Source organism: Theropithecus gelada, chromosome 1, assembly GCF_003255815.1.
Source record: "Theropithecus gelada isolate Dixy chromosome 1, Tgel_1.0, whole genome shotgun sequence".
Lineage (NCBI taxonomy): Eukaryota > Metazoa > Chordata > Mammalia > Primates > Cercopithecidae > Theropithecus > Theropithecus gelada.
In genome coordinates this window covers 112134402-112161777 of record NC_037668.1, presented here as the reverse complement: position 1 = coordinate 112161777, position 27376 = coordinate 112134402, and the positions used below count along the sequence as shown (strand labels likewise).

Here is a 27376-nt window from a genome sequence, read left to right as displayed (position 1 = left end):
CAGTTTTAGACAGGTTGAATTTGAGGTATATATTAGATATCCAAGTGAAGATTTCAAGTTAGAAACTAGATACAAGAGTATGGATTTTTGGAAACACGTATGGACTGGAAAAATGAGTTTGAGAATTGTCCTGAGCATTTAAGTCATGAGACTGGATGAAACCACCCATTGAGGAAGTGCAGAGAAAGAAGAGAAGAGGATCAAGCCAAGGAGATTGAGAGGGAATGATTAGTGATACAAAGTCACTGAAGCCAAGTGAAGGAATAACAAATGAATCACTGAACTAGATTCTTCTATTTCTTGCTTTGCCACAAACTACCTTTTGTCTTTGGGTAATTCTGATTTTTGATTTACCTACATACAGGACTAGAGAGTTAAACGAAATAAAACTGAACATCCTTGCCACCTAAAAATTCTACCAAGCTATTTCTTTAGTAGAAAGAATTCCTGGGTTCCAATCCCAACTCCACTACATACATGCTCTGCAATCTAGGGAAAACTCTTAACTTTCTGAGTCTCAGTTTCCTCATTTATAAAACAATGAGAGTGTATCTCATCTGGCAGGTATGAAAAGAAATTATGTAACTTACATGAAACTGCCTTGTATTATGCCTAGTATTTTGCAGACATTAATTCAACACAGTTTTCATTTTTTAAGCCTTCCCATTAGAATACTATTTTAATGATCTGAAACTGAATTTTTGAATTAAAGAAAGAACTTGGAAGACAGCCATATCTATCATTATTTTTACAGACGCGCCAAGGACAGTCTGTGCTAGAAAAGTCATTGGGAAAGTATAGGAAGTTCCTCCTTTCTTCTTGTCTCAGGCTCCACCTGTTAATTTATAGAACAAACACTTTCATCTTTTCTTAAGGTCCTAAGTTTGATAAAGTGAGGGAGAAAATGTCTTACTATAACTTTGTTTTATAAAGACACCATTGTCAATATGGCTGATATCCTAAACTACCATCAAATTACATTATATAATATGTTAAACGAACTATAAAACTCACTCTGAATTGAGCAAACTCAACAGAATATTTTTTCTGCTTTCAGCACTGATTATAAAGTCTTGCACATTTGAGTTTTAGGAATAACTATTATTTTCTAAAAATTCAAGAGGAAGTTACAACCAAAAAGTAAATCCATTCATGTTGTTCATGGTATCCATACTGAGTGATTTAAAATCACTATCTGGTTTACTGACTGTTTTTTCTTTTAGAAATAAAATAAGGCCGACTGGGTGCTATGGCTCATGCCTGTAATCCCAGTAATTTGATTAAGTAAATTGAGAGGCCAAGACAGGTGGATCACTTGAGGTCAGGATTTCAAAACCAGCCTGGCCAACATAGTGAAATCCTGTCCCTACAAAAAACACAAAAATTAGCCGGGTGTGGTGGCACATGCCTGTAGTCCCAGCCACTCAGGAGGTTGAGGCAGGAGAATCACTTGAACACGGGAGGCAGAGGCTGCAGGGGGCCAAGACTGTGCCACTACACTTCAGCCTGGGCAACACAGCAAGATTCCATTTCAAAAAAGTAAAAAATAAAAATAATAATAAGAAAAAGAAATAAAATGAGGCCAAATCAAATTGGTTTACACTAAGCTTAATCACAGAAATTACAAAGTTGTTCTTCGAAAGAAGGGAAAAATCTTAGTGCTATTCTGCAGTTATTGGCAGGAGAAAGGATCATTTAACTAGTAACATTATCTTTTATGAATTGGGATAAAATTTACTATAGGCTTACATGACTCAAAAGAGTTTGTACACAGCCAAGAAGCAATAATCTATTAACTACTGGCTATGAGCATGTTGAGATAAATTTTAACAAATTATTTCTAAATTAGGTACAATAAGTTCTCAAAATATCTGCAATCCCAGCAAAGAACTGATTGATCAAAAATCAGATTGAACATATACATTAGACAATTTTTCAACAGGCATAATAACTTTTCATATACTAGGCATGTTGTAGATATGGTGCCGAGTTCTACACTACCTCATAAGACCTGGGTATCTTTAATCAGCCTGGATTCTACATGTGAAAAGAAAGAGCTAAGACATTAAAAATATTTATAAATATTGGTACTGCATCTGTGGGCTCTCTATTCTGTTCCCTTACCTATGCAGAAACAGTGGTAGATATGAGTCTACAAGGTTGCAGAGGATTATGATCTGCCCCATTCTCCCTCCCCCTGCTCTCACATAAGAAGCCAGTTTTGCGATTATTTGCTCATAGGACCACAAGAGCTGTCACCAAAGAAGGTATTAATAAGAATTTTAAATAACCACAGTGAAGTGTTTAAAACTGGCCCTGGGTTTTACAAAAAGAGTAAAACTGCTTTTGTGTTTTATGAAAATGATTTCCGAGTACTTCTAAGTCTCTTTAACTATGGCCATAGCAAAGTAGTAAATGATATTGTAATTTCCCCAAAAGCATTAACAATAGTATCTTAGAAAAAGTGTAGTGGAATATCTGCATATGTGTATGTTATTTAGGAAACAGAACGTGTGTAGAAAATAGTTAACATAGCAGGCCTGAGATTGCTACCCTTAGAAAGAACGGCTTACAAGTTTGGCCCTTGGGAGATGTCTGGCAATTTGAATAGTACCAGTGTCTTTATACCAATATGAAACTTTCCCTAAAGGATTAGAGTGGCTCACTGTGCCTAGACTGTTGGTACAAACAACATAATTTATTCTGAACATCTATTTTTGTTCTGGGGGCCTAGGATTTTGGCATGCAGTAGGCAGAGGGTGCATATGTGACCAACCCCCAATGAAAACCTTGGGCATTGAGTATTTAATGAGTATTGCTGGTAGATAAAATTTAACGCTTGTCAGAGTTTGTTGCTGAAGGAATTATGTGCACCCCTTGTGACTGCCCTGGGACAGGACTCTTGAAAGCTTGTGCCTGGTGTCTTCTGGACTTTTGCTATCTTCACTTTGTACCCTTTTGTTGAAATAAATCTTAGCTTCAAGTACCACTGTATGCTGAATCTTGTTGAGTCCTCCTGGTGAATTACCAAACCTGGAGATAGTTTTAGGGACCCCTGAGACAGAAAGGAATAGCAATTGGGCTGATAATCAATTACTCTTCATGTAAATATTGAATTTCCCTTCAGGAAAAATTAACCAACTCTTTGCTCATTCAGTATATGCTTATGTTTATGCTTCTATATTTTGCATAATGTCTCCTTATATATTGTTACTCATTAAGCATGGAACAATATTTACATTAGGTATGTTGAAGCTAAGAATTTTTTTTAATTACATAAGCCAAGGGCTCTAAAGTTATGGTTTCCATAGTAGCTGTTACTTAAGTACCTTACATGCAAGTATAATTTTTGACTGCAATATAAACTTTCTATATATACATGGGTAATGCAGCCAGATAGAGGTGCTATAGAGACCATAACTGATTCTTGTCATGGAGTACATGACACTGAGGCACGAAATTTAAAGACTACATACAGAAACTCAGCATATGTATTGCTAGGATGAGGCATAGTTAATGCAGGAATCATAAGTCTTTTCTTTCAACTATGAATTTGTAGACTCAAACCCTAACATTGCATGAATAATTTGACATTTAAATACCACCTCCTCTGTTTTTTTAAAGGCAAAATATGTGTAGGAGAGAATCTAACAAGTTGATTGATCATCTTTGTGTGCATTTAAAAATACCAGCTTGAGTTAAAATATTGTAATAGAGAAAGTATTTTACAATCTAATGTTCATATATATGTACTTCAGTGAATTTATCACTTAATTAATAAATTTAACTTTAACTTTGATAAGTCATTGATACCTATAACCTTTATAACATGACTTCAGAATGGAGGATATAATCAATATAAGATGTGGTTGCATAAAATAATATGCTTCTAAAATCAACAAAAACAATTCTGAATGAAAAGCACATTCTTAAATGATGTATCATTAAAACCATTAAAAGTTCAAATGCAAATATAAATATGAGGATCCACAAATATAAGACCAAATTGGATTTTTAATAATTTGCAAAATTTAAAAAACTAGTTAGTTTCCAATTTGGCTTTAGCTACTAACCAGAGAGACAATAATATTTTTGCAATGTGAATAGAGACACATTCTAGTTTGAATCTGAGTGTTTAAACAGATGATTTACTGGGAAATGGTTAATACAATCTAACTTCACATAATACAGCGCCTTTTAATGGCAAAAATTCCGCTTTCATGACTTCTACTTTAGATGAGTAAAGGGAGTAAGAGATAGGGATAATTTTATGTCCCATATGGGGAAAGATAATCTGGTACTTTTAGCTAAAAAACAAAAGTACACCAAATATCCTGTCACACTTCTAAATAAATGAAGGGGAAAACAGAATATTGTGATATAATAAAGTTTTATGTTGTTATTCTTATAAGGTGCCTACGATTTAGACTGTTATGATTTTAGAATATATGCAGATTATTAGATACAAAATTTTAAAGTTTGATATAAAATGAATATATATTCATAAACAGCTGAATATAAATTTTAACCAATAGAGAATGATTGGCAAATTGAGGCCAATGCATAAAGATGAAGATACATTAATTTTAACTAAAGAAGTTTTTCTTAATAAATGTAAATTTAGTTATGACAGTATCCTTGTTAGAAAACTGCATTTCTTATATGAAGTTAAGCATAAATAAAAGCAATATACTAAAGATTCAAGAACTTTATAATTACTGTCAATTAAATTATTTGAAACATTATATTTACATTCTTAGTTTTTGTATTAGTAAAATATTCTTCTTCCATTTGTGATTTTAATGTATTTTGGTTCTCTCATCATTCTTCATATGACCTTTAGTCCTCTTGAGAGTCTACACTTCTCAAATTCTTCAAAAATAAATCACTGCCTTGTCTGTTAATTTTTCTCAAAGTTTTGTTTTGTTCATATCAAAAGTTCTGCTGGGGGAAAACAATTACAAAGATAAGAAATCTGAAGCCAGAGATCTACAAATGTAACAAGAACAGCAGTGGTATTAATACTTGTTTAAATAAATACTGCATTCTGCTTTTCTGTATTGCCTTTATCAGTGCACAGTGTTCAACATCTAGCTTGGTTTATTTATCTGTAAGAGGTATTTATTTTTTTACCTTTGACATAGTTGAGGTATAAATTCTTCAGTCAGTCACCTAATTTGTGAATACTGGTAATACATAAAACTTTCTACATAAAATGTGGCAAAATACAAGGGAAAATCTTGTGATCCAGGCAGACTGCATATGTACTCTGAGACAGGGAACAATACTGTGCTGAAATGTATATTCTAGGCGATTGGATAGACTAATTCTATTGGCAAGTGTCTTGTTCCTACAGCCCAGCTATGCAGCAACTATGATTTAAATTTGAGTGTTGGCAAAAAAGATAAATTACCACATTATTGACATTCAGGGTACCTTGAGAATAGTTAACAATGGAAACTATAAGTTGATAGATGTCAAGGGTAAGCTTTCACACTAAATGTAGAGCTTGAATATGGCTGAGATACAAAGAAATAAAGACTTTCCCTCTATCTCCTATAAGATTCTTCAGATTGATTAGGCTTATCTCTGCCTAAGAAGGTCACAAAATACAAAACAAACAAACAAAAAATAAAACAAAAAAACCTCAACTATATAACATCTCAGGCTAACGTGGTATCAAGATTGATGCTCTATTTCCTGATCATATTCTAAACAGGACTATGTGGGAAGGAAAAGACAAAGTAGTACGACATGTAGAAATAGAAAGAAGGGAAAATAAGCAAAATACCCCTTCCCATATATTTTGTCATTAATGTATAGACGGTCTCCTTCTGGGAATGTTTAAAAGCCTATTCTTTTGCTGCATGACAGGAAATTCAAGCTCATTTCTATTGAATTGAATATGGTCTTTTTTAAAAAAGATCTGAGGTCTGAGTTAAGGCAAGCACAAATGATTGACCCTAAACAAAATACTCTTGAAAGCAAAATTAGAGGTTATAAGTGCAAAAGAAGGAAGGTTTAGAAAGAAATTTACAAAATGTAAAATACTACAACATAATAAGTCTACTCATGTTCAAGAAAAATTAATGTTATTTCCGTGTTTGCTAAAAACCAATGACAATTATAATCACAATCTATATGAACAATTCTGTTAAAGTCAGTTCTATAAATTTCCATCTTAAAAAGCCTTATTCATTTTGTATTTACTTTTACTTCCAATTTTATAGTATTGGACATAATTAAACAAGAAGTCTCTCCTGAAAATGGAAGGGCATATAAAACAGCCCCAAAAACTTTTCTCCATGAAGATAGACGTATGAAATAATAAACTATTTTTCTTTATTTGAAGGAATATTGAGAATTATGGCTATGATCCTGTTCTTTGTGGTAAAAATACTAAATACAGAAATTGCTTTACTGTTTTGTTAATTTCTTTATAAAACTGCCCCTTTTTACTTAAGAAACTGAAATGATTCATTTCTTATGCTATTAAGAGCAGCAACTGTAGGTTTTTCTATATTTTTCCCAATGTAGAATAATAATTATGATACAATATAGTTTCAATACATGAAGCTTAAAATTCATGTACAGTAATAAGAGAGGAATAATAAAATATTTTACTTACCTTTCCAGAAACAATCTTTTCATAAATCTGAATTGGTTGGTCTGCAAAGAATGGGGGATAGCCAGCTGCCATTTCATAGATTAGCACTCCTAATGCCCACCAATCCACTGCCTTATTGTAGCCCTGAGATAAATCAACACCAATGTCAACTGTTATTTAAGTTACTCAGAAGAGAATGAAATCAAAGATAATTTCAAAATGATCTGGAAGCATATAAAAATTTTTTTAAAGCAATTGCTGAGCAGCTATTCAGGACAGAATTTAAAAATGAACCAAATGTATCAGGTCAGATTTAAATTAAATAAAGGAGAGGATTTCCAGATATTGAAATTGGATATTAGGAAAGATTATTAAATCTTCTTCCTAAAATGATTAAGAATATTATAGACAATGAAATTTTCTTTATTTCACTGGTATAAGTTAGTTCTTGCTCAATAACAGGAAGGCAGTTAGATCACATTACTTCTTAAGGCCCATTCTAGGCCCATAATCTTATGAATCAGATTTTCCACAGCATGCCTAGAAAGATCAAAAGTTTTCAAAGAAAATAATGGAAACTGGACTACACAGTAAATAGTGAAGTTGACTTCAAAATATTCTATATTTTTGGAGTTAGGAGGGTGAATGTGCTAGGGATAATCCCATCTGCTTCATAGGATTTTGTGAAAGCAAAAAGTTTAATGTAGAATTCAATTAATGTAAATATTTAAGTATACTTTACTTTTGCTATCTACTGTTTTGCTTCCTGTCTCTAAAAGGTATGTTTTGTGAGGACTGTATCAAATGAAAGGGAGTAATGTGTATAAAAAGTGCTTTGCAAACCAAATGTAAAAATGTAAGGTTATGTTTGTTTTTTTTTTCATATTAAGCTTACTAAAATTAAAATCTGGAAGTATTTATAAGAAAATAAATAAGAATAACAGGCTAATATAGTTTGTTAACTGTGATCAGTATCAACTGGCACAAGACATTTTTTAACAACCCCAACAACCTGGTCATGAAGAGAAATAAGCTGAATTCTACCCAGATCTATTGTTCCGCCCTCAGAGGTACCCTCTACCATCACGACTCTCCACATTCCACCCTTTTGTCAAAATTTTAGCTTTACAAACTACTTAGTTTTCAAAATTCTAGCAAAAATATAATACTATAATGCTATAGAGATTTTCTTTATCTCTTTTTTCTTTCCTGATACTGTATATATCTTTTTAAGGGAAGGAGTGGTATAATAGGAATAGCACTTTGTTTTCTAGTAGAAATAGGCATTAACTCTCTTTAACTTTTTGATTTATATGTTTAAATTGTGTGCTAATGTTTATAGTAAATGTGTCAGACACAAGTTAATACCCAAGGTATAGAAATCAAAACACATCAATAAGAAAAATGTTAAATTACAATAGACAAATGGGCAAAGGAAATGAACTATTAATTTACAGACACACAAAGAAATACCAAATGGCTATTAACCATTTGAAAAATAAATCAAAAACATGAGAATTAAAACAATGAGATACAATTTATTACCTATTAAATTAGTAAATATTTTAAAAATGAGTATACCCAGTGATAGTGTTATGAAATAGGCACTATAATACACTAATGGTAGAAGTGTAAAATGGCATAATAACTTTGGAAAGCAATTTGGCAATATGTATCAAAAGCCTTAAAAATCTTCCTACTCCTTGACCCAGTAATTCTACTTCTGGGAATATATGCTAAGGAAATAATGTAAAATACAGAAAAAGCTTTATGTATAAGGATGTTTATCAAAGTTATTTATAATAATAAAAACCAAAAACCAAAAATAAAACCTGAACACTCAACAATAGAAGAGTGGCTAAATACTCTATGGTACATTTGCAAACAAGCCATTAGAATGATGTTTGTGTGCTTGTTATAATAAAAGTGAAAAAAGTCAGAGACAAGACTATATACATTTACTATGATTTCAACTATGACAACCCAGAAATAAGGCCACACACCTACGACCACCTGATCTTTGACAAAGTTGACAAAACCAAGCAATGGGGAAAAGATTCCCTATTCAATAAATGGTGCTGGGATAAGTGGCTAGCCATATGCAGAAGACTGACGATAGACCCCTTCCTTATACCATATACAAAAATCAGCTCAAGATTGATTAAAGACTTAAATGCAAAACCCCAAAGTATAAAAACCTTGGAAGATAACCTAGGCAATGCCATTCTGGACATAGGAATGGAAACAGGTTTCATGACAAAGACACCAAAAGCAATTCCAACAACAGCAAACACTGTCAAGTGCGATCTAATTAAACTGAAGAGATTCTGCACAGCAAAAGAAACTATCAATGGTAAACAGAGAACCTGCAGAATGGGAGAAAATATTTGCAAACTATGCACCTGCCAAAAGTCTAATATCCAGCATCTATGCGGATCTTAAACAAATTTACAAGAAACAAACAACCCCATGAAAAGGTGGGCAAAGGACATGAACTGACACTTTTCAAAAGAAGACATACATGTGGCCAACAAAGATATGAAAAAATGCCCAATATCACTTATCATTAGAGAAATGCAAGCAAGTCAAAACCATAATGAGATATCATTCCACACCAGTCAGAATGGCTATTATTAAAAAGTCAAAAAATGGTAGGACGCAGTGGCTCACACCTGTAATCCCAGAACTATGGGAGGCCGAGGAGGGTGGATCACTTGAGGTCGGGAGTTCAAGACCAGCCTGGCCAATATGGTGAAACCCCGTGTCTACCAAAAAATACAAAAATTAGCTGGATGTGGTGGTGCATGCCTGTAGTCCCACCTACTTGGGAGCCTGAGGCAGGAGAATCGCTTGAACTCAGGAGGTAGAGGTTGCAGTGAGCCGAGATCATGCCACTGCACTATAGCCTGGGTGACAGAGAGAGACTCCATCTTCAAAATAAATAAATAGTCAAAAAATAACAGATGCTGGCAAGGTTGCAGAGAAAAGTGAACCCTTAGACACTGTTGGTAGGAGTGTAAATTAGTTCAACCATTGCGGAAAGCAGTATGGAGATTCCTCAAAGAGTTAAAAGCAGAACTACCATTCGACCCAGCAATCCCACTACTGGGTATATACTCAGAGGATTATAAATCATTCCATCATAAAGACACATGCATTTGTTTATTCATTGTGGCACTATTCACAATAGCAAAGACATGGAATTAACCTACATGTCCATCAATTGTAGACTAGATAAAGAAAATGTGGTACATATATACTATGGAATACTATAAAGCTATAAAAAGGAATGAGATCATGTCTTTTGCATGAACATGGATGGAGCTGGAGGCTATCATCCTCAGCAAACTAATGCAGGAACAGAAAACTAAATACCACATGTTTTCACTTATAAGTGGGAACTAAATGATGAGAATTTATGAAGACAACGAAGGAAAAAACAGACGTTGGATTCTACTTGAGAGTGGAGGTAGGGAGGAGGGAGAGGATAAGAAAGATAACTATGGGTATTGGGCTTAATTCCTGAGTGATGAAATAATCTGTACAACAAACCCCCATGACATGAGTTTACCTATGTAACAAACTTCACATGTAACTCCAAACCTAAAATAAAAGCTAAAATGTACATATATATATATATGAATGTTTTTAAAAAGACTGCCTCTAGGTTGGTGGGATTACATATAGGTTTTTTTTGGTTGTTTCTTTATGTTTTTCTGTATTTTCTAAATTTTGTATAATGAGTATTACTTTTACAATATATACACATTTGTAAAAGTTTTAGTGCTCATTTTGTTGTCACATTATTTGTTAACTGTATTTAAAGAAATGTGTTAACTGCAATGATATTTAGATTATAAAATATCAAGAAGTTATACATTATTTAAATTACAAAAGATAATGAGAGAAAACTTGAAAGAAATCTTTTATTTTAACCCTTCTATAGGTTAGCCATATTTCAATGATCCCATTTGGGAACCACTGAAGCATGTGTCTTATTCCCTTCCTTTTCCTCTCTCCTATTTGTGCCTGGTTATTGTTAGGTTCTCCTTTCTAGATTTCTCCACCAAGAGATGGCAGAGGAAAAGTTAACCATTCTTTTAGATATAGGTACAGTTTCTCTCACCACATTTCACTATTTAGAAAAGTAGAGCTGCCTTCAATACAACTAAAACTATTCAATTGCTGTTAATAGTCCTATTTAAAATATAAAAACACTTCTCAAACATTCCTTTTATTTAACTGGTAAATTTGAAAAAGAAAGAATGGACAACTAGTACATATCATCTCTAGATTTACCTCTTGGTATAATCCAGAGCAAGTCTTCTCTACCCTCCTGTTACTAGGAATAATTAAGAAAAGACTATGTTTTTGGTTGCAAAACATGGATCTAGAGGTCATATTTATTCATATTATTTCTCTAAGACCCAGAGTTAAAATTGACAGAGGTTTAGGATTAGTGGTAGATGCTAAATAGTAATTCTTTAGTAATCATGTACAAATAGATTTAAATTCATAACTCAGATCAAATTAAAAATGTAAAATTAGATCAATAAACTTTTTACAGAAGTCCATAGGGATGCATGACTCATAGTTCTACCTCTTACGTATTGATATTATGAATATACCTTGCTGAGAATTATTTCTGGAGCCAAATACTCTGGAGTTCCACATAATGTCCAAGTTCTGCCTTTAACTCTTTTGGCAAACCCAAAGTCTGTGACCTATAAAAGAAAAAAAGAATATTAGTGAAAATGTATTACCTCACAATAAATGTGTTTATTGAACCTAAATTGAAAGTTTAAAATTCAAATTGAAACTATGAAAGAAATGGAAAAAATAATTAAGTCCATGTAATTGAAATTCATTAATGAATAGTGAATGAAGGTTTAAACACTCCAAGTTGGAAATCCTTCCTCAACACAAAGAAAAGGAACAAATTAATAACAACAAAACCCTTTTCAGTCATTATTATAAGATCCTAGACCCAAGGAATAAAAAAGTGAAAATAAAAGGTAAAAATAAATAGCATTAATAAAAATGAAACAATGCTAAATATCTGCCTTACCCCAATATGTCCTCTGCCATTAATTGCACCATCAGAAGTGTAAAAATGTCAATGGGAGAATTTATTGATAATTGTGTAAAAAGAAATGCTCCCACTTTATTAGTAGTAGAAGTGAAAAGAAAATGTTTCTACGAGTTCAGTATTGGTAGTCAGGGATCCTTTGGCAGTTATATTGTAGTCGTAAAGGGCATGGACTCTGGGATCAGACTGCCTAGGTTCAAATTCTGACTACCATTTACTGGCTAAATGACCTTGCCATGCCTTAGTTTTGTTAATCTTAAAATGAAGATAACAGTGGTATTTCCACTTCATAGGTTTATCAGGATTAAAGAAATAATACATGTAAAACACTTGGAATATGCCTGGCAGTAATAACTGCTCACAGATTTAGCTATTAATATCTCCTTATGCAAGAGGCTATACTCAGTTCACAGCTATAGATGAAGGGAGATACAAACAGGTTCCTTTCATAATAGGATTTTTGCTTCTCTGTAGTAGCAGCGAAACTCTGAGCTCTACTTAAACTGTTAGGAATAATTGTCTTCTTCAAAAAAAAATCCAGGTTGGGGTTACATACATACAATGTCTTGCCTAGTATTTTCTCAAATACATTATACAGAATATGTTAAAGTCATACCTGGATATAGCCTTGATGGTCAATTAAGAGATTTTCAGGTTTTAGATCTCTGTAGATGAGGTCTAGTGAATGGAGGTACTCGAATGTTAGCACTATCTGAGCTGCATAGAACCGGGCATGGGGTTCACTGCAAAGAAATAAAAACATTGATTTTCTGTAAAAATGAGTTAATACATTCTAATTAGTAGATTATACATAAAAACCAATACGAAGTAGAGGTACTTTGGGAACAAAAAGTATTTTTAAAAAAATGTATGTAAAGAATCTTGCTACTTTTCAAATATTTATTAAATCTCTATATTGTGTTCAAATAACATTCTGATAAATTTATGGGGAAGCACATGTTGAGGAAAAATATAAACCTAAAATAATTATCTCACTGTGAATCATTATAGCCTATATTTGAATATATTGATGTCTTTCTAATTATGTCTGATCTTCAGAATGACTGGAAAGCAAATGTGCCGATTGAAGTGTCTATCGGGGCCACTGCTATAGTGGCTCCATCTACTTTTCTCACAAATTTCAAGTGTTCATAGAATTTCCCTACATAGAAGTTCTTTAGCTGCATTTATCTGCAGATTAATGCCATTTTACCCATTTTGTAATAGTTCCTGTTACAAAAATGACATGTGCTCATTATGGAAAAATATCATAAAATATCGATGAAGAAGGATGAATACTCATAATCCCATTCAGAAACCATAGAAACGACCTTGGCATCAGGATTTCCAAATCTTCTACTATGCTTGTTTACATAGATAGACATAAGAATAATCTCTATGTTAGTGTAAATATGTACAGTTCTTTAATGTATATATTAGATTAATAGATCAGTGTAATTTTGATGTCACAATCTGAAAAATCCAAAAGGATATACCAATTTTCTGAGTTTCTAATTTATCTTCTAATGCATTATTTGAATTCTACTAATCTGCCTGATAAATTGCAATGCCTTTCAGATTTGTTTCCTCAGTGAACAACCTTAACTATGAATAGAATTTCCCTCAAGATGGTTGGTATGAGTTTGATCTGGTAGTAACAGAAATACAAATTCCAACAAAAGATTATATGTGCTCCCTTTTTTGCTTGTCACTGCATTTCCCAAGTGCTCAGTAAATATTTGTTGAAAGAATGCATATGTAAAGAAAAATGCTTTTGGGGAGCAAAATTCTATAATACCCTTCCAGTTTCTGCTTCATCCCAACACTGTCAATCTGCATTGTATGCCAAATGACAAGGAATGAGGAGAACATTGTAAGCAGAGATTAAAATAATCATTCTGATCATTGCAACATTTATGCTTAAACTGGGAAACATTTGACCTGGGAGGTCCCCTCTTATTTTCTCCATGCACCTGTAAACATAAAATGTCACTAATATTATTACTTTTTACTTATAAAATATTAATTTCCATATGCTGGTGTTTAATTGGAGGAATACATACATTACATAGATCTATAATAAAATTCTTTTTTTTCTTGCTCTGTTGCCAGGCTGGAGTGCTGTAGCATGATCACTGCAGCCTCAAACTCCTGGGCTCATGCAATCTCTCCACCTCAGTCTACCAAGTAGCTGGGACTACAGTTGCACACCGCCATACCCAGCTAATTTTGTGTGTGTGTGTGCGTGTGTGTGTGTGTGTGTGTGTGTGTGCATGAGGTGGTTTGTCATGTTGCCCAGGCTGGTTTTGAACTCCTGAGCTCAAGTGATCCACCTGCCTGAGCCTCCCAAAGTGCGGTGATTACAGGCTTACATGAGCCACTGTGCTCAGCCTCTAATCACATTCTTGAAAGGTGAAAGTAAAATATTCCAAGTGCAAAGTGTTATTGGGTATTTCTACTTAATATCGAATGTAGGAAGACAATGGTAAGGGCTAATGCTGTAGCAGTTTTAAGTCCAGACAGTTTTAAGTAGAGAATTCAAATGGCTCATTTGATTCTGATTAAAGCCATGCTAAACAATAACTCATATTCCTACTGCCTCAAAACTTCTAAGATGGACATTGCAATCGTTCAAGTGTATATGTAGTACTTGTGAAAGATGAGAAAAGACAAGTGTCTCAGTGTGAATTCCTTCAACCAACTTGCTGTTCTTTTAGTACCAAGTCAAGTATTAAAGACTCAATATCAAAGAGTACTAAGACAGTGAGGAGTTGCAAAGAAAAGAAGTTACCAATTATATAAAGTTAACACAAACTTTTTTGAGAACAGGTTCAGGTGTGGTACTTTAGTGTAAAACTTTAAATAACCATAAGGCAATATGAGGATTCTGCTTGAACAAGAGGCAGTAGGAGAGGACGATAGGAGAGGAAAGAAAATTCTCAAAGATAAGCAGAAGCTACTTTGCACAGTGCCTGACACTATATTAATTATATTAGTTGCCCTGTACATATTAAGTCAATAAATGAATCTTGGCTTAGGCCTCAGGTAATTAAAATGACTCCAATGTTTGCTCATTACTTGATATCATCTTGTGATAGTCTGAGTCTGCCACCATCATTTTATGAATCAAATTACCATCATCAGTCCTGTTTCAGTTCATACTTGTGTTTTAGTTATGCCAATATTTAATTATGAAAGTTAATTGTATAAGTTGGGTCGTTTTTGTCATACCCAACTAAATCAGAGTTGAGGGGCTGGGGCAATAAAGCACTCAGAGCACACAGTACCTACTCCAAGAATTAAATTTTCCATATGCCTAGCTGCTAAAGCTTCCTGCTGTAACCTGAAGCCAGTTTTATTTAATAGCTACTGAAACAACCTGTTGTGACTCTAAGACTAGTTTGAACCCACCACCATCACTCATCAATCACAGCTTGCCAGCTCCCCAAAACTTTGCTAGTGCCAATGAACTTTGTTCCAAAACGTATTATCTCTCTGTTTTATAAAACTTCTAACCTTCTTATTGTTCTTCAGTCACACCAAAGACCACCTGGTCTGTGTGATGCCTTGCATTGCAATTCTTACTTCCCAAATAAAATATCAAATCTAGAGATCTGCCTCTATATTTTAATTTTGACTTTGATATACTTGGTGTCAGAAGTGGGATCCTAAAGCTGACTTACTTCAGGGAGAATCACTGGCCCTGGGAACTATAGCATGAAGTACCCCCACTGGAGCCCTTTCAGTCCTGCTGCTTCTGGGGAGTCCCCTCTTTTCCCCTTAGTGAGTCTCTTTTGGACTAAACTCTTAATTTTGGTTGAGTTCTGTTTTATTTGGGATTTGGCTGGGAAGGGGTCTTTCTCTTTCCCCCTCCTGTTTGAGAGGGGTCTTTTGCCTCCTGGTTGACTGATGTCCTCTTGGGGAGGGTTATTTTCCCCCTGTTGACTTCAGTGGTAAGGATTAGACCTCAGTTTTGAGGTTTGGATGAGGGTACTTTCCCCTTCATTTGGAGAAGGCTTATTGTTCTTCCTGGTAAGGACATACTTTATTTTCTGTTGGTGCTTGTGTTTATTTGGACTTATGTATTCAGCACTTGTGTTTAATTGGCTCTTATGTATTTGGCATTAAACCGAATCACCTAAATACATTTAGTTAAAAATAGGCTCTCAAAGTTTAAAGGCATGCCCAGATATTTTCTGAGACTTGAGCTGGTAACATGTTCAAACATTATACGAATCATTCAAACAGTCTGTTGTTCTTACAACAAAACTAAAAGACCATGGTGATAAAATCATATACTCCAAATAAGACTCAGATCACAACTGATATCCTAAGGCTAATAAAAATTTCAGGACTCAGACATTGCCTTGCTACAAAATACTGTCTCAAAGCTAGTGGAGACAAGTTCCTTTCTGGAGCTTTTCCCTCCACTTTTACAATTCCTCTTCTTCATCCTAATATAGACTAAATTCTCTTTTCTCAAAACTCCTCAGCTATTTTGGCATATTGTTTAAGTAAAAACACTTGAAAATCATCAGATAAAGACAATCATCTTGATTTTCATGCTGTTTTGGTTTTAAGATAAAATTCCAATGTAAAGGACACTGTCTCTATACTAAAAGAAATGGCAACAATCTTATCTTCAGGGACAAAGAATTGAGACAAGAAAATATTGTACAGACCTAGTTCAAACAACTATCATTTGGGTGTCCTCACATAATTCATTCACATTTTCTCAGTTAACAATTCTTTGTCTAATCCAGCATATTGTCAATTGACTCAAACTACTCTACCTATAATTTAGTTCACAGACTTCATAATATTACCTATTTAAAAAAAGCTTAATGTTAAGCCTCATCCCATTTTGTTAGAAAAATAATTTGGATCTAATTCTCTTTTTATAAACTGATGGGTTTATTGTTTTACTATCTCATGACTAAAGTTCTAAAATAAAAGCTGTAATATTTTTATTTATACATTTGTATAGGTGTTTAGATGTTTTTATGCACATGTACATATATTGTATGCTGTGTCTATATAATAAAATCTGACATAGTTGTCTAGAAATCCCTTAAAGAATTCTATTTGGATAAATGGGTGCTAATATACAATATTTTAGTTCACATGACTTAAGTACATCTTTGATAAATTAATTGGTTTTTAAATTATTTTTTAAAGTTTATATTTTAGATTCAGAGGGTACATGTGCAAGTTTGTTACATGGGCATATTGGATGATCCTGAGGTTTGGGGTATGAATGTTTCTATCATCCGGGTAGTGAGCATAGCACCCATGAGTAATTTTTCAGCCCATGTTCTCCTCCCTCCATCTCCTCTCTAGTAGTCCCCAGTGTCTACTGTTTCCATCTTTATGTACATGTACACTCAGTGTTTAGCTCCCACTTAAAAGTAAAAACATGAAGTATTTGGATTTTTGTTCTTGTGTTAATTCACTTAGGATAATGACCTCCAGCAGCTTCTACGTTGCTGCAAAGGACATGATTTCATTCTTTTTATGGATGCATACTATTCCATGGTGTATATATACCACATTTAACTTGAAGGCAGCTGCAGAGAAATGTCAGGTCACTTACAGAGGGAATTCCATCAGGTGCATCTGATGGACCTCTCAGCTTATACCTTACAATCTGAAAGAGATCGGGGCCTATTTTCAGCATCCTCAAAGAAAAAAAATTTCATCTAAGAATTGAATATCCCACTAAATTAAGCTGCATAAGTGAAGGAGAAATAAAATCTTTCTCAGACAAGCAAACACTAAGGGAATTCATTACCACCAGATCAGCCTTACAAGTGGTCCTTAAGGGAGTCCTAAACATGGAAATGAAAGATGAATACCTGCTACCACAAAAACACACTTAAGCTCATAGCCCACAGATAATAAAAAGCAACTACACAATCAAGTCTGCAAAGCAGTCAGCTGGTAACATAATGACAGAATCAAAATCTCACATATCACTACTAACACTGAATGTAAATGGTCTAAATGATCCACTTAAAAGGCAGAGAGAGGCAAGTTGGATAAAAAGAAAAGTCCCAACTGTCTGCTGTCTTCAAGAGGCCCATCTCACCTGTAGACACTCACAAGCTCAAAGTAAAGGGATGGGGAAAGAACTACCATGGAAATGGAAAACAAAAAGAATAGGAGTCTATTCTTACATACAATAAAATGGAACTTAAATGATCAGGAAAGACAAAGAAGGGCATTACATAAAGATCAAGGGTTCAATTCAACAAGACTTAACTATACTAAAAAATTATTAATAAAATAAAATTAGAAATGTCTTCAAAATTGTCAACATAGATTTTTGCCTAGATTTCCTGGTCAGAGAGTTTTATATTTGCCTCTGATAAATTTCTTAAGGTCCTGAAGCTATAAACCCAGACTAAAACAAAAGGATCTTTGTATAATAAATAAGATTAATTTAATATTATTGATTTAATAAACATCTATATCTTCTGAGTTATTGATAGAAAAGTCATGTATCTAACTTTAAATTCTTATTTAGGTAAACATTTGATATTAACATGCTATAAAATTGGCTAATAAAAATAACTTAAAATAATGACTCTGCCTAATATCTCAATTTTCATAGGTAATCCAGGCATAATTAATAAAAATGAATAAATTAGGCAAATGTAAATTAAATAAACATTTATAAATAAACTATTCATGTAAATTTAAAGTCTTACAGTTATGTTATATTAAACTAAATAATAAGATACTTATTAGATGTCTGGGCCATATCAAAATAAGATTAAAAACTAAAACAAATTACTAAATAAATACAAATCCCTTGTTGGGTTTTTAAATTTTATAAAAAGTTTAAGTATATTGAGGTATAGTAGGCAAAATATGAATGTAAGAAAAAATTATGTTGTATGAAAAGTATATTAGGTGGTAAATATTTTTCCTAAAGTAAAATGATTGTCTGTTCCAAAAACAGAGGAAGAAGAAAAGGAAAATTATAAGATTAATACTGGGGGTTTGGAAAAATGAAAGGATGGGCCATATGAAAGAAGTTTTATGTGTAAATCGTTAGGGAAAGAAATTGGAAAGGAAAATTGTTTACATGTTTTTCTAAAAATTAATGATTGGTGTCAAGGACCAGAGTCTGGCTCTCTATATTTAAAACAACAAAGCTTTCTTGAAGTATTCATCTACTCTCAATAATACTGCAAAAGGTTGTGATTTTTAATTATAAAATCTGTTTCTTTGACAGCCATCTTCCCAAGTGCAGTTTCTATTTCTGCCACATTTCTTCCTGAGATCTAATTAATTTCCCTAGTTTTAGGTTTGAAATGCTGTCCTCTTCATTGAAAATAGTAATTCCATTTCTTGAGGTAAAGTTTTCCTTTTGAAATTTATATTTCAGAAGTTCGACTTTTGCTGTATCACACTACACATGATTTGAAGGTCATACATCCCCTTCTTTTTCTTGAAAAGGTATATCTTTTTGCTTGGCTGGGGTGATAACTCTCTCCTTCAACCTTTTTCCTCAACTCCTAGAACTTTTTTTTTTTTCCAGTTTGAACTCTGTTATGGCCTGATGCTGAAATGTTTATCTGAAAGGCCTAGAAAAGCAATGTTTTCTTCCAGTATAATTTGAATCTATATTCTTGGCTCTTCTTGATATGTTTGTATTATTTCATGTAACCAGGAAGTTTCTCATGCTGTTACTGACAACTATGTATTTCCCTGCTCAAGATAGTCTTCTTCTTGTTCATATTTTTCTATAATACAATGTACACTCTTAACCCTGGACATATTCTTCCTGTGTCTGATTAAATTCAAGTACTCAGTCAACTTTCAGGTGATTGATAATTTCTTTAATGGAAAGCTCTAAATGGGAAAAAGAAATATGAAAAAATGAGCATACTGCAGAAGATTTTTCTTTACCATTTTGGTAATTTGTCTAAAAAACTAGATTTTATATTTTATCAAGATAATATCCTATGTTGTCTTTATCAGGTTTTTCATTACTCAGAAAAACTGAGCTTTAAAATAATAAAAGTTTTTACGTTCATATAACTTTCTGTATTATATCTGATGTCTTTTGATTATCACTCTGGTTAAATAAATGACTATTATTTTACAGTGACCTGTTACTCTGTTTTGACCAAGTGTTTTGAGTCTTTAAAGATGTTTAACAAACTTCCCAAAAATCAAATCCTAAATTAAGTGTTCTTAATCTAGAATTAGCTTTGGGATTTTCCAGCTGGGCCCTTGGAAAACATTCGAAGACACAGAGATCATCTTGCAGACATATTAAACAATTAGATTTATTTTTAAATTATATAAGAGACATTGTATAAATGATGTGATACTAGCTCTTTTAGTTGCATTTATAGCTATGTTGTTCATATGAATGTTTCAAAAATTATATAAATTCATAGAAATTAATGTTATTCATAATTCTGGTTATTGCCTTAAAATGCTAGATATAATAGAAATAACTAAGTTTACTTGTTAACTGTAAACTTTCATCAGATTTTTACCCATGGCTATTCTAGATTGTTGTCATCCAGAGCTATTATTTTGAATTCTCAAAATTATTTACAATTAGATTCATAGAAAAGACCCCAACAAGTACTCTTAAATACAGGCTTTTAATAGCTTTAAGATCACCAGACTAAATAAAAATTTCTAGAATCCTAATAAAAAAAGATGAGTACATGAAAATACTAATAAAGATCAAGCGGAACAAAAATTATATGAACTTAAATAATTGATGAAAAAATAATATTTTCACAACTTTCATTTAAAACATTGTTAGTTCTTAAATATTTTGGTCTCCAGGTTTAAAAAAATTTATCTCTTAAGCTATTTATAATTTATAGCAATTTGGTAAAGTATATTTTTGTAAAAAAAAAAAGATAAAAGCATTTGTTTTTTTTTCTCCTTATTAATTCAAAAATTAGTTGTAAGTACTTTTATGGGAATATGACTATTTGCATAAGACCATAAAAATCTGCTCTCTCTTTATAGCAGAATACAATGGAAAACACTGATTATATTACTAAGGCTCTAACTGAACTGTCATATTTTAAAAGTGCATAAAAGGCCTGACTTCAAGGATTTCTCAGCATTACAATAAGGAAATAAAAACTGTTACTTCCTGGCAGGACCAGGAACCTTAAGACTGTAAGTAAAATCTAAGACTGCCTTGGTTCGGCTTCCTTGCCTCAAGAGGTTTTTAAATCCAAGATTCCTATGTAATCAATGTAGAGAAAAAAGTTGTTTCTAAAGAATAACTTAATATGCCTGTTATTAGACTTTAAGTCTGTACATTACTTTTGAGTCTTGTTATCTACTTATGGACTAGACAAGGTCCTCAATTCTTCTAGGTTACTCCAATCGAACTTTCTTCCATAAAATTGTTAAAATGAGAACCGCTCTGTTCCTGAAGCCCTGTAAGCTGAAACTATGTAAATTTTAAGAAACAAGTCTCATGCCTGATGTATGGGCCACAAAGTAAGTTCATCAAACTGCCCAAAGTCATAGCCAGAGACGTTTAAACTGTAAACAAGACCAAAAAAATTGATGTTTTCCATGGTGTGAACAGCTTTTCTCAAGACATTGGAACAGGACTCCATATTGTAGTGAAACTCTTACCCCTCTTAATGCCTGTCTTTTTCACTTAACCAAATAATATTGTAATTTAAAATTCACAATCAGTAACTGTTATAGGTACTGGTGAGACCTGCTATAGCCATTGACAAAACCTGACTTAAGAAATTCTTTCAGTTCATCTAGTCCACAACATTGACAATATCCTTAACACAATTTTTTGTTTAATTTTGCTGGTGGTTCCTCTTGCAAAGTCTGGCATTCTCTGCTTTAGTTCAACCCAGTCATAAAATGTTAGTCAATGGCTATAGTAGGTCTTACCAGTTTCCCCTGGTCCTTTGATTTGTTTAGTGTTTTGCCCTTAGGCCCAGGCTTTAGTTCCAAAGCACTGCACAAATAAATTTTACTATGCTGTTAATTTTTTTGTACTATCATTTGTAAGCTTTGTTCTTAATGCCTATCTAATCTTTGTAAAGGCAGCCATCCCAACAGAATAACATTAACCCAACACTTAAAGATGATTGCTAAAACCTATGGAAGTGATAAGAAGGAATTCGATGCTGGACTCCAGACAAAAATCTACTTTGAGAAACATTTTCCTTCTGGCCTCTTGGTTACTTGAATGTGGCCCAGGTCCCTGCATAGAACCCCACAATACCTTCTCTCATATGTGTGACAGAGACAACTAGACCAAGTCCATCCCAGAACCAAGGAATAATTAAGCCTAACTTCAAGATGGTTGATAAGCAATGCTTTCAGAGAAAGATCTTGATCAAAAGGGAAAAATGTGAAAGCTGATTACACAAATTAGTCATTCTCATCATACCCAAATAAATCAGAGTTGAGGGGCCAAGGGAATAAAGCACTCAGGGCACACAGCACCTGCTCCAAGAATTAAGGCCAGGTGTGGTAGCTCACACCTGTAATCCCAGCACTTTGGGAGGCCAAGGAGGGTGGATCACTTGAGATCAGGAGTTCAAGACCAGCCTGGCCAACATGGTGAAACCCTGTCTCTACCAAAAATATGAAAATTAGCCGGATGTGGTGGCGGGCACCTCTAGTTCCAGCTACTCGGGTGACTGTGGCAAGAGAATCACTGGAACCCAGGAGGCAAAGGTTGCAGTAAGTCAAAATGGCACCACTGTACTCCAGCCTGGGCAACAGAGGGAGACTGTCTCAGAAAAAAAAAAAAAACAAAAGAATTAAATTTTCCACAAGCCTAGCTGCTGAAACTGCCCATTGTAACCTGAAACCAGTTTTCTCTAACAGCTACTGAGACAATCTACTGCAATTCTTAGCCGAGTTTGACCCCCCACTGTCACTCACCAATCAGAGCTTGCCAGCTCCCCAAAACTTAACTAGTGCTAGTAAACTTTGTTTCCAAACAAATAAATATAAAATTTATTTTTATAAAACCTCCAACCTTTTCTTTGTTTTGTAGACACATTGAAGACCACCTAGTCTGTGTATATGCCTCAAACTGCAATTCTTGCTTCCTCAATAAAATGTTGAATTTAGAGATTTGTCTCTACATTTTTTACTTCAACATACTATACTGAATGAAGTTGTATCTGTTTTTTATTTTAGCTTTATTCTATTAGTGATTATTAATGAATAGTAGAAGCTTACAAACTATTACGTACAGGCAAAACTATCAGATTCTATAACCTATTTTAATAACTGTGAGATCTTATTAGTCATAACCTCATGAGGTACAAACTCCTGTTAAATTATGTATGTATTTTAAAAACTAAACTTTGCAAGAACTTTAAGGAGAATTAAATTTGTGAAAAACAAACTTTTATAATCTTATTACCATAATACCATTATTATTATTTCTCTATATATTTCTATATATATATATTTAAGGATCCTTAAAACAATCCTCTGTCCTGGAGTTGTATTATTAATATTTGTTTAATAAATGTTGATATTTTAAAATTCAATTAATTTTTGCATTTTCTGAAAACTATTCAAGTAGTGGACCCTCACAATATCTACCAATAGTATAACATTTAAATTGGCTTCGAAGTCCTTTTATTTGAATTTTAAAACTTGTGTATGATGTAGCCTCTTTGTTTCCACCTAATGCTTCAAATGGCCAAAATATTAATCAAACAAAATAAGTTTTTGATATTGGCATCAACTTAAAAATCTGGTTAAACAACACAAGCCTATAAAGATTTGAAGAAGACAAAAGCATTAGTTACCTGAACCTTCCAATTCTTCTTAGATGTGAAAACATTTCACCCCCAGGGACATATTCCATAACCATGTATAAATTAGAATTATCCTATGAACAAATAAAAAGGAAATACAATTATTCAACTTAGGTAAAAATTATTTCAATATTATACCATGTTGAATTAGAAAAATTTAACATCTTTCTGACAGATTAATAACTTTGAGAAATAAAGAATAAATGGAACATGCTCTAGTTTTTCTATACAAAGACACTTATATTTTTCCCCTCCTAGTTATTTTTGCCACAAATTAGTCTGGGACTTTTGCTCTTCCTTTTCTTGCAGAGAACATCTAGTTCTTGAACAATTAAACACTCAGGCAAAGAAATAATGCTATAATATATGCAAAAGAATAACAAAGTTAAAAAACAATTTGAAAAAGTAAGAATATTTACACTTTATGTATAAAAGATTAATGGTTTTAATATTTTAAATACATAGGTCTTAATTTAATTTAAAGAATAAAGGAGAAAAAAGATTAAAATGTTTCATATGATTAAATATTGCAGAAAGATGCCAGTATCATTCCGAAGAACTGAAAAGTGGCCAATTTAAATAATAACTCTTACACAATTTTTCAGACACTTAAATAATGGAACAAAAATTATTCAGCTTTGTATAAGTGAAAAGACTAGAACTCAAATTACTAAGTAAAAGAAGATGAGATAGTAGCAAAAAGGGCTTAATAAAAGTAGAAAATGTGTTGGGTATATGAATTTGCATAAGAATTGTTTAATAAGATATCCCTATGGTTTTTGATAAATTGGAGTAATTCTTTTTGTAATACCATCTCAAGAAGAATTGCATGTATCACCTTTGAACAATTTCTCCAGGGAGAATCAAAACCTTTTCAAATGTTACCTAAGTTATAAGCACAACAGGATTTAATTACACAAACTCGAGAGGTATTTGTTTTATTTATATTTTTTAGGTTTATCATCTGGTTTAGAATCCTATTTATAGTTTCATCTTAAAAAAAGCATATTAGGTTGAAAGTATCTTATTTAGATATTACTAAAATTTACCTTAAAAGCATACTCCAGTCGAACAAGGAAAGGAAAATTCACTGCCTGTAATATTCTTTTCTCATTCAAAGTATGCTCTATTTGCTTCAGTTTAACAACCTGTAATTGAGAGATAAATATTTCTTAATGTATTTAAGCAAAATTAAAAAGTTATCATTTAAAAAATGTAATAAACTTGGATAAGGAAAATTGTTAGAATTGGATAAGGAAGAGAATAACAATTACCAACTATTAGGTTGGTGCTTAAGTAATTGTGGTTTTTGCCATTACTTTTAATAACAGGATTCAAACAAAAACCTAATAGAGGATTTAAAACTTGGTCTTAGGAAGATCAACTACAGTTTCAATTAAGAAGTGGGAGCTAAGTAGGAATAAGAAACAAACCCATAAGAAATTACTTTAAAAATTAGTTATGTCAATTATACTTAAATAAACATATATCTATATAATTACTTAAAGTAATTTAAAAATTAATGTGAAAATACTAACGTCCTAATCACTCAAAGTCCTCTGTAAAAGCTGGCTCAAATCTCTGCAATAACTAGATACTGACTTTAAATACTTCAGAAGATGAATAAGAAAATTAAGAATGAAGAGAAAGCCCATAATTGAAAAATAGTGAGTAAAAATGAACAATTTTCATTTTATAATATCTAAATAAATATAGGTATAAATTCTAAAAATTTATTTTATATCGCTATAGAAGAGGATGCACAAAATATTGGGGGAAAAAACTACCTTTTTAACAAAAACTATCTTTGTATCCTAGGTCATTCAGACTTAGGCTTCCTCTAGATTTTCTATTCAATAGAAGGGGAAAGTAATTTATCTTAACTTCACGAAGATTGTAATTCTATTCCATATGTGATTTTATTTTGAATTTTAAAAGTGGTGACCTTAGCAAGACATATAAATAATTTTCTTTTATATGTGTAAATCATTAGAAGGTGGCATACTTTCTTGCCAGAGTCTAATGGTCAATGTGAGGACAGTCACAGATGTCAAGAAGTTAAACATAAATAAGAAAAGTAATTAAAGATAGAAGCCAGGTATTAATATATAAAATTAGGAGTATACTGATAATATTGAGCAAAAAAATAGAGTGGGAGTCAATCTGTGTTTTAATCTAGGCCTTCTATTTAACTAACTTTCTGACTCTGGAGATGCTTTCAAATCTTTGGGCCTCAGGTTTTCAAAATCTGTAACATGAAGTGGTTGGGTCACTACTGTACACATTTTAACTTCTGTAATAGTTAGAAAACAAATTAGTCCATAATTGTCACAATAAATTACAGTTGTCCATCAGTATCCCTGGGGGTTGGTTCCAGGACCTACAGCAGAAACCAAAATGCCCAGGTGCTCAAATCCCTTATATAAAATGACAGAGGCTTTGTATAAAACCTATACACACTCTCCAGATACTTTAAATCATCTCTAGATTACTTATAATACCTGATATATTTTAAATTCTATGTAAAGGGTTGTTACACTGTATTGTTTAGGGAAAAATAACAAGAAACAAAAGTCTGTACATGTTAGGTATAGATGTAATTTTTTTCCCAAATATCTTCAGTCTGTGATTGGTTAAATCCATGGATGTGGAACCCATGGATATGGAAAGGCTGAATGTATATTAACTATGCATCATATAGTTACAAAAAATAGGAATAAAAATTAAATTTAATAATATAATTATTTGAAGGTGTCAATGGTAAGTCATTATACTGAATCTGTTTAATAGTCTGGCTGATAAAACTAAAGTTTACCCTGAAAGTAAAGAACAACAAATACACTCACCTTCTGCTTATCTAAGATCTTCATGGCATAATACTGTTCAGTGGCTTTGTGTTTTACCAACATGACTCTTCCAAATGAACCTGTTCCAAGGGTTTTTTTCCTTTCAAAATCTTCAAGTCCGGCATTATTCTATATGTAAATACATAAATAAAACTTAAAATTCTCATAAAAACACTATGGGAAGTATAAATGCTTTAATAATACATAATCATAATGGATAATCCCATTGATAACTATCCATTTAAAAGCAATACAAAAAGGCTATTGAGATTCCAGTTTATCGATTCTATTTTTCCCTTTGAATAAGAAGGGATTTAATATCTGAGGACAGAATGTATTGGAAAACAGAGCATAATAGTAATAGGAGGAAATAAGAGCCTCAGCTGAAATATTAAAGATTATATTACAATATGCATTTCTAGTATTGGACTTTAATCTTAGTACTGAACTTCCGATAAATGAGTTTCATATTTTAATAATTACAAACTGACCAGAGACATACTGACAAAGAGTTATAGAAGCCATACAGACTTAATGCACTTGCAAATAACTGTAATGAATAGATAAACTGAGGGATTAGAGCTCTTTCACTAAAGTTACCTGTGAAGAAATCAGTCTTGCTTCATTTCTGTCTTTATATAAGCTTATAGAACAAGATAATAGCAGCATGAGAGAGCCTAGTGGCTTTCTCTCTTTATGTTATAAAACCACAGCATTATCTAAAACAATAACAATAAGGAAAGAAGAATTCCTCATTCTACAAAGAACCAAAAGCCAGCATCCCCGAACAATAATCAGACTCTTTTTTTCTTGAATAGATGTTTTGTTATAAGGAAACATCTTTGTTTGGCTTTGACTACAGCACAGAAGCAAATAATTGGAGGCATCAATCTATTAAATTTGTTCCTGCCACAACAAAATGAAAATTATTAGGAACAAATTATGTGTTAAACAGCAACAAGTAATAATTGCTAACCCTTTTGTTTAATAGGTTTCATTGCAAAGAACTCCATGAAAATATCAGAAA

At 32.6% G+C, this 27376-nt stretch overlaps 1 protein-coding gene across 13 annotated transcripts in view; it reads right to left on the bottom strand.

Moving 5' to 3' along the window:
* Positions 1–27376, bottom strand: part of PRKACB (protein kinase cAMP-activated catalytic subunit beta) — a 165556-nt gene that overhangs the window by 23500 nt on the left and 114680 nt on the right. For 7 of the 13 annotated variants that reach the window (XM_025376506.1, XM_025376477.1, XM_025376468.1 and 4 more), the window contains 6 exons: positions 26350–26478; positions 24553–24651; positions 23495–23577; positions 12313–12439; positions 11236–11331; positions 6629–6751 (listed from right to left, as the gene is read on the bottom strand). In XM_025376506.1, coding sequence (XP_025232291.1) covers positions 6629–6751; positions 11236–11331; positions 12313–12439; positions 23495–23577; positions 24553–24651; positions 26350–26478 — 657 coding nt within the window. Of the gene's footprint in view, positions 1–3994; positions 4945–6628; positions 6752–11235; positions 11332–12312; positions 12440–23494; positions 23578–24552; positions 24652–26349; positions 26479–26949; positions 27111–27376 lie in introns of those variants that run through there. The other 6 variants (XM_025376552.1, XM_025376539.1, XM_025376563.1 and 3 more) reach the window with 4 other exon arrangements.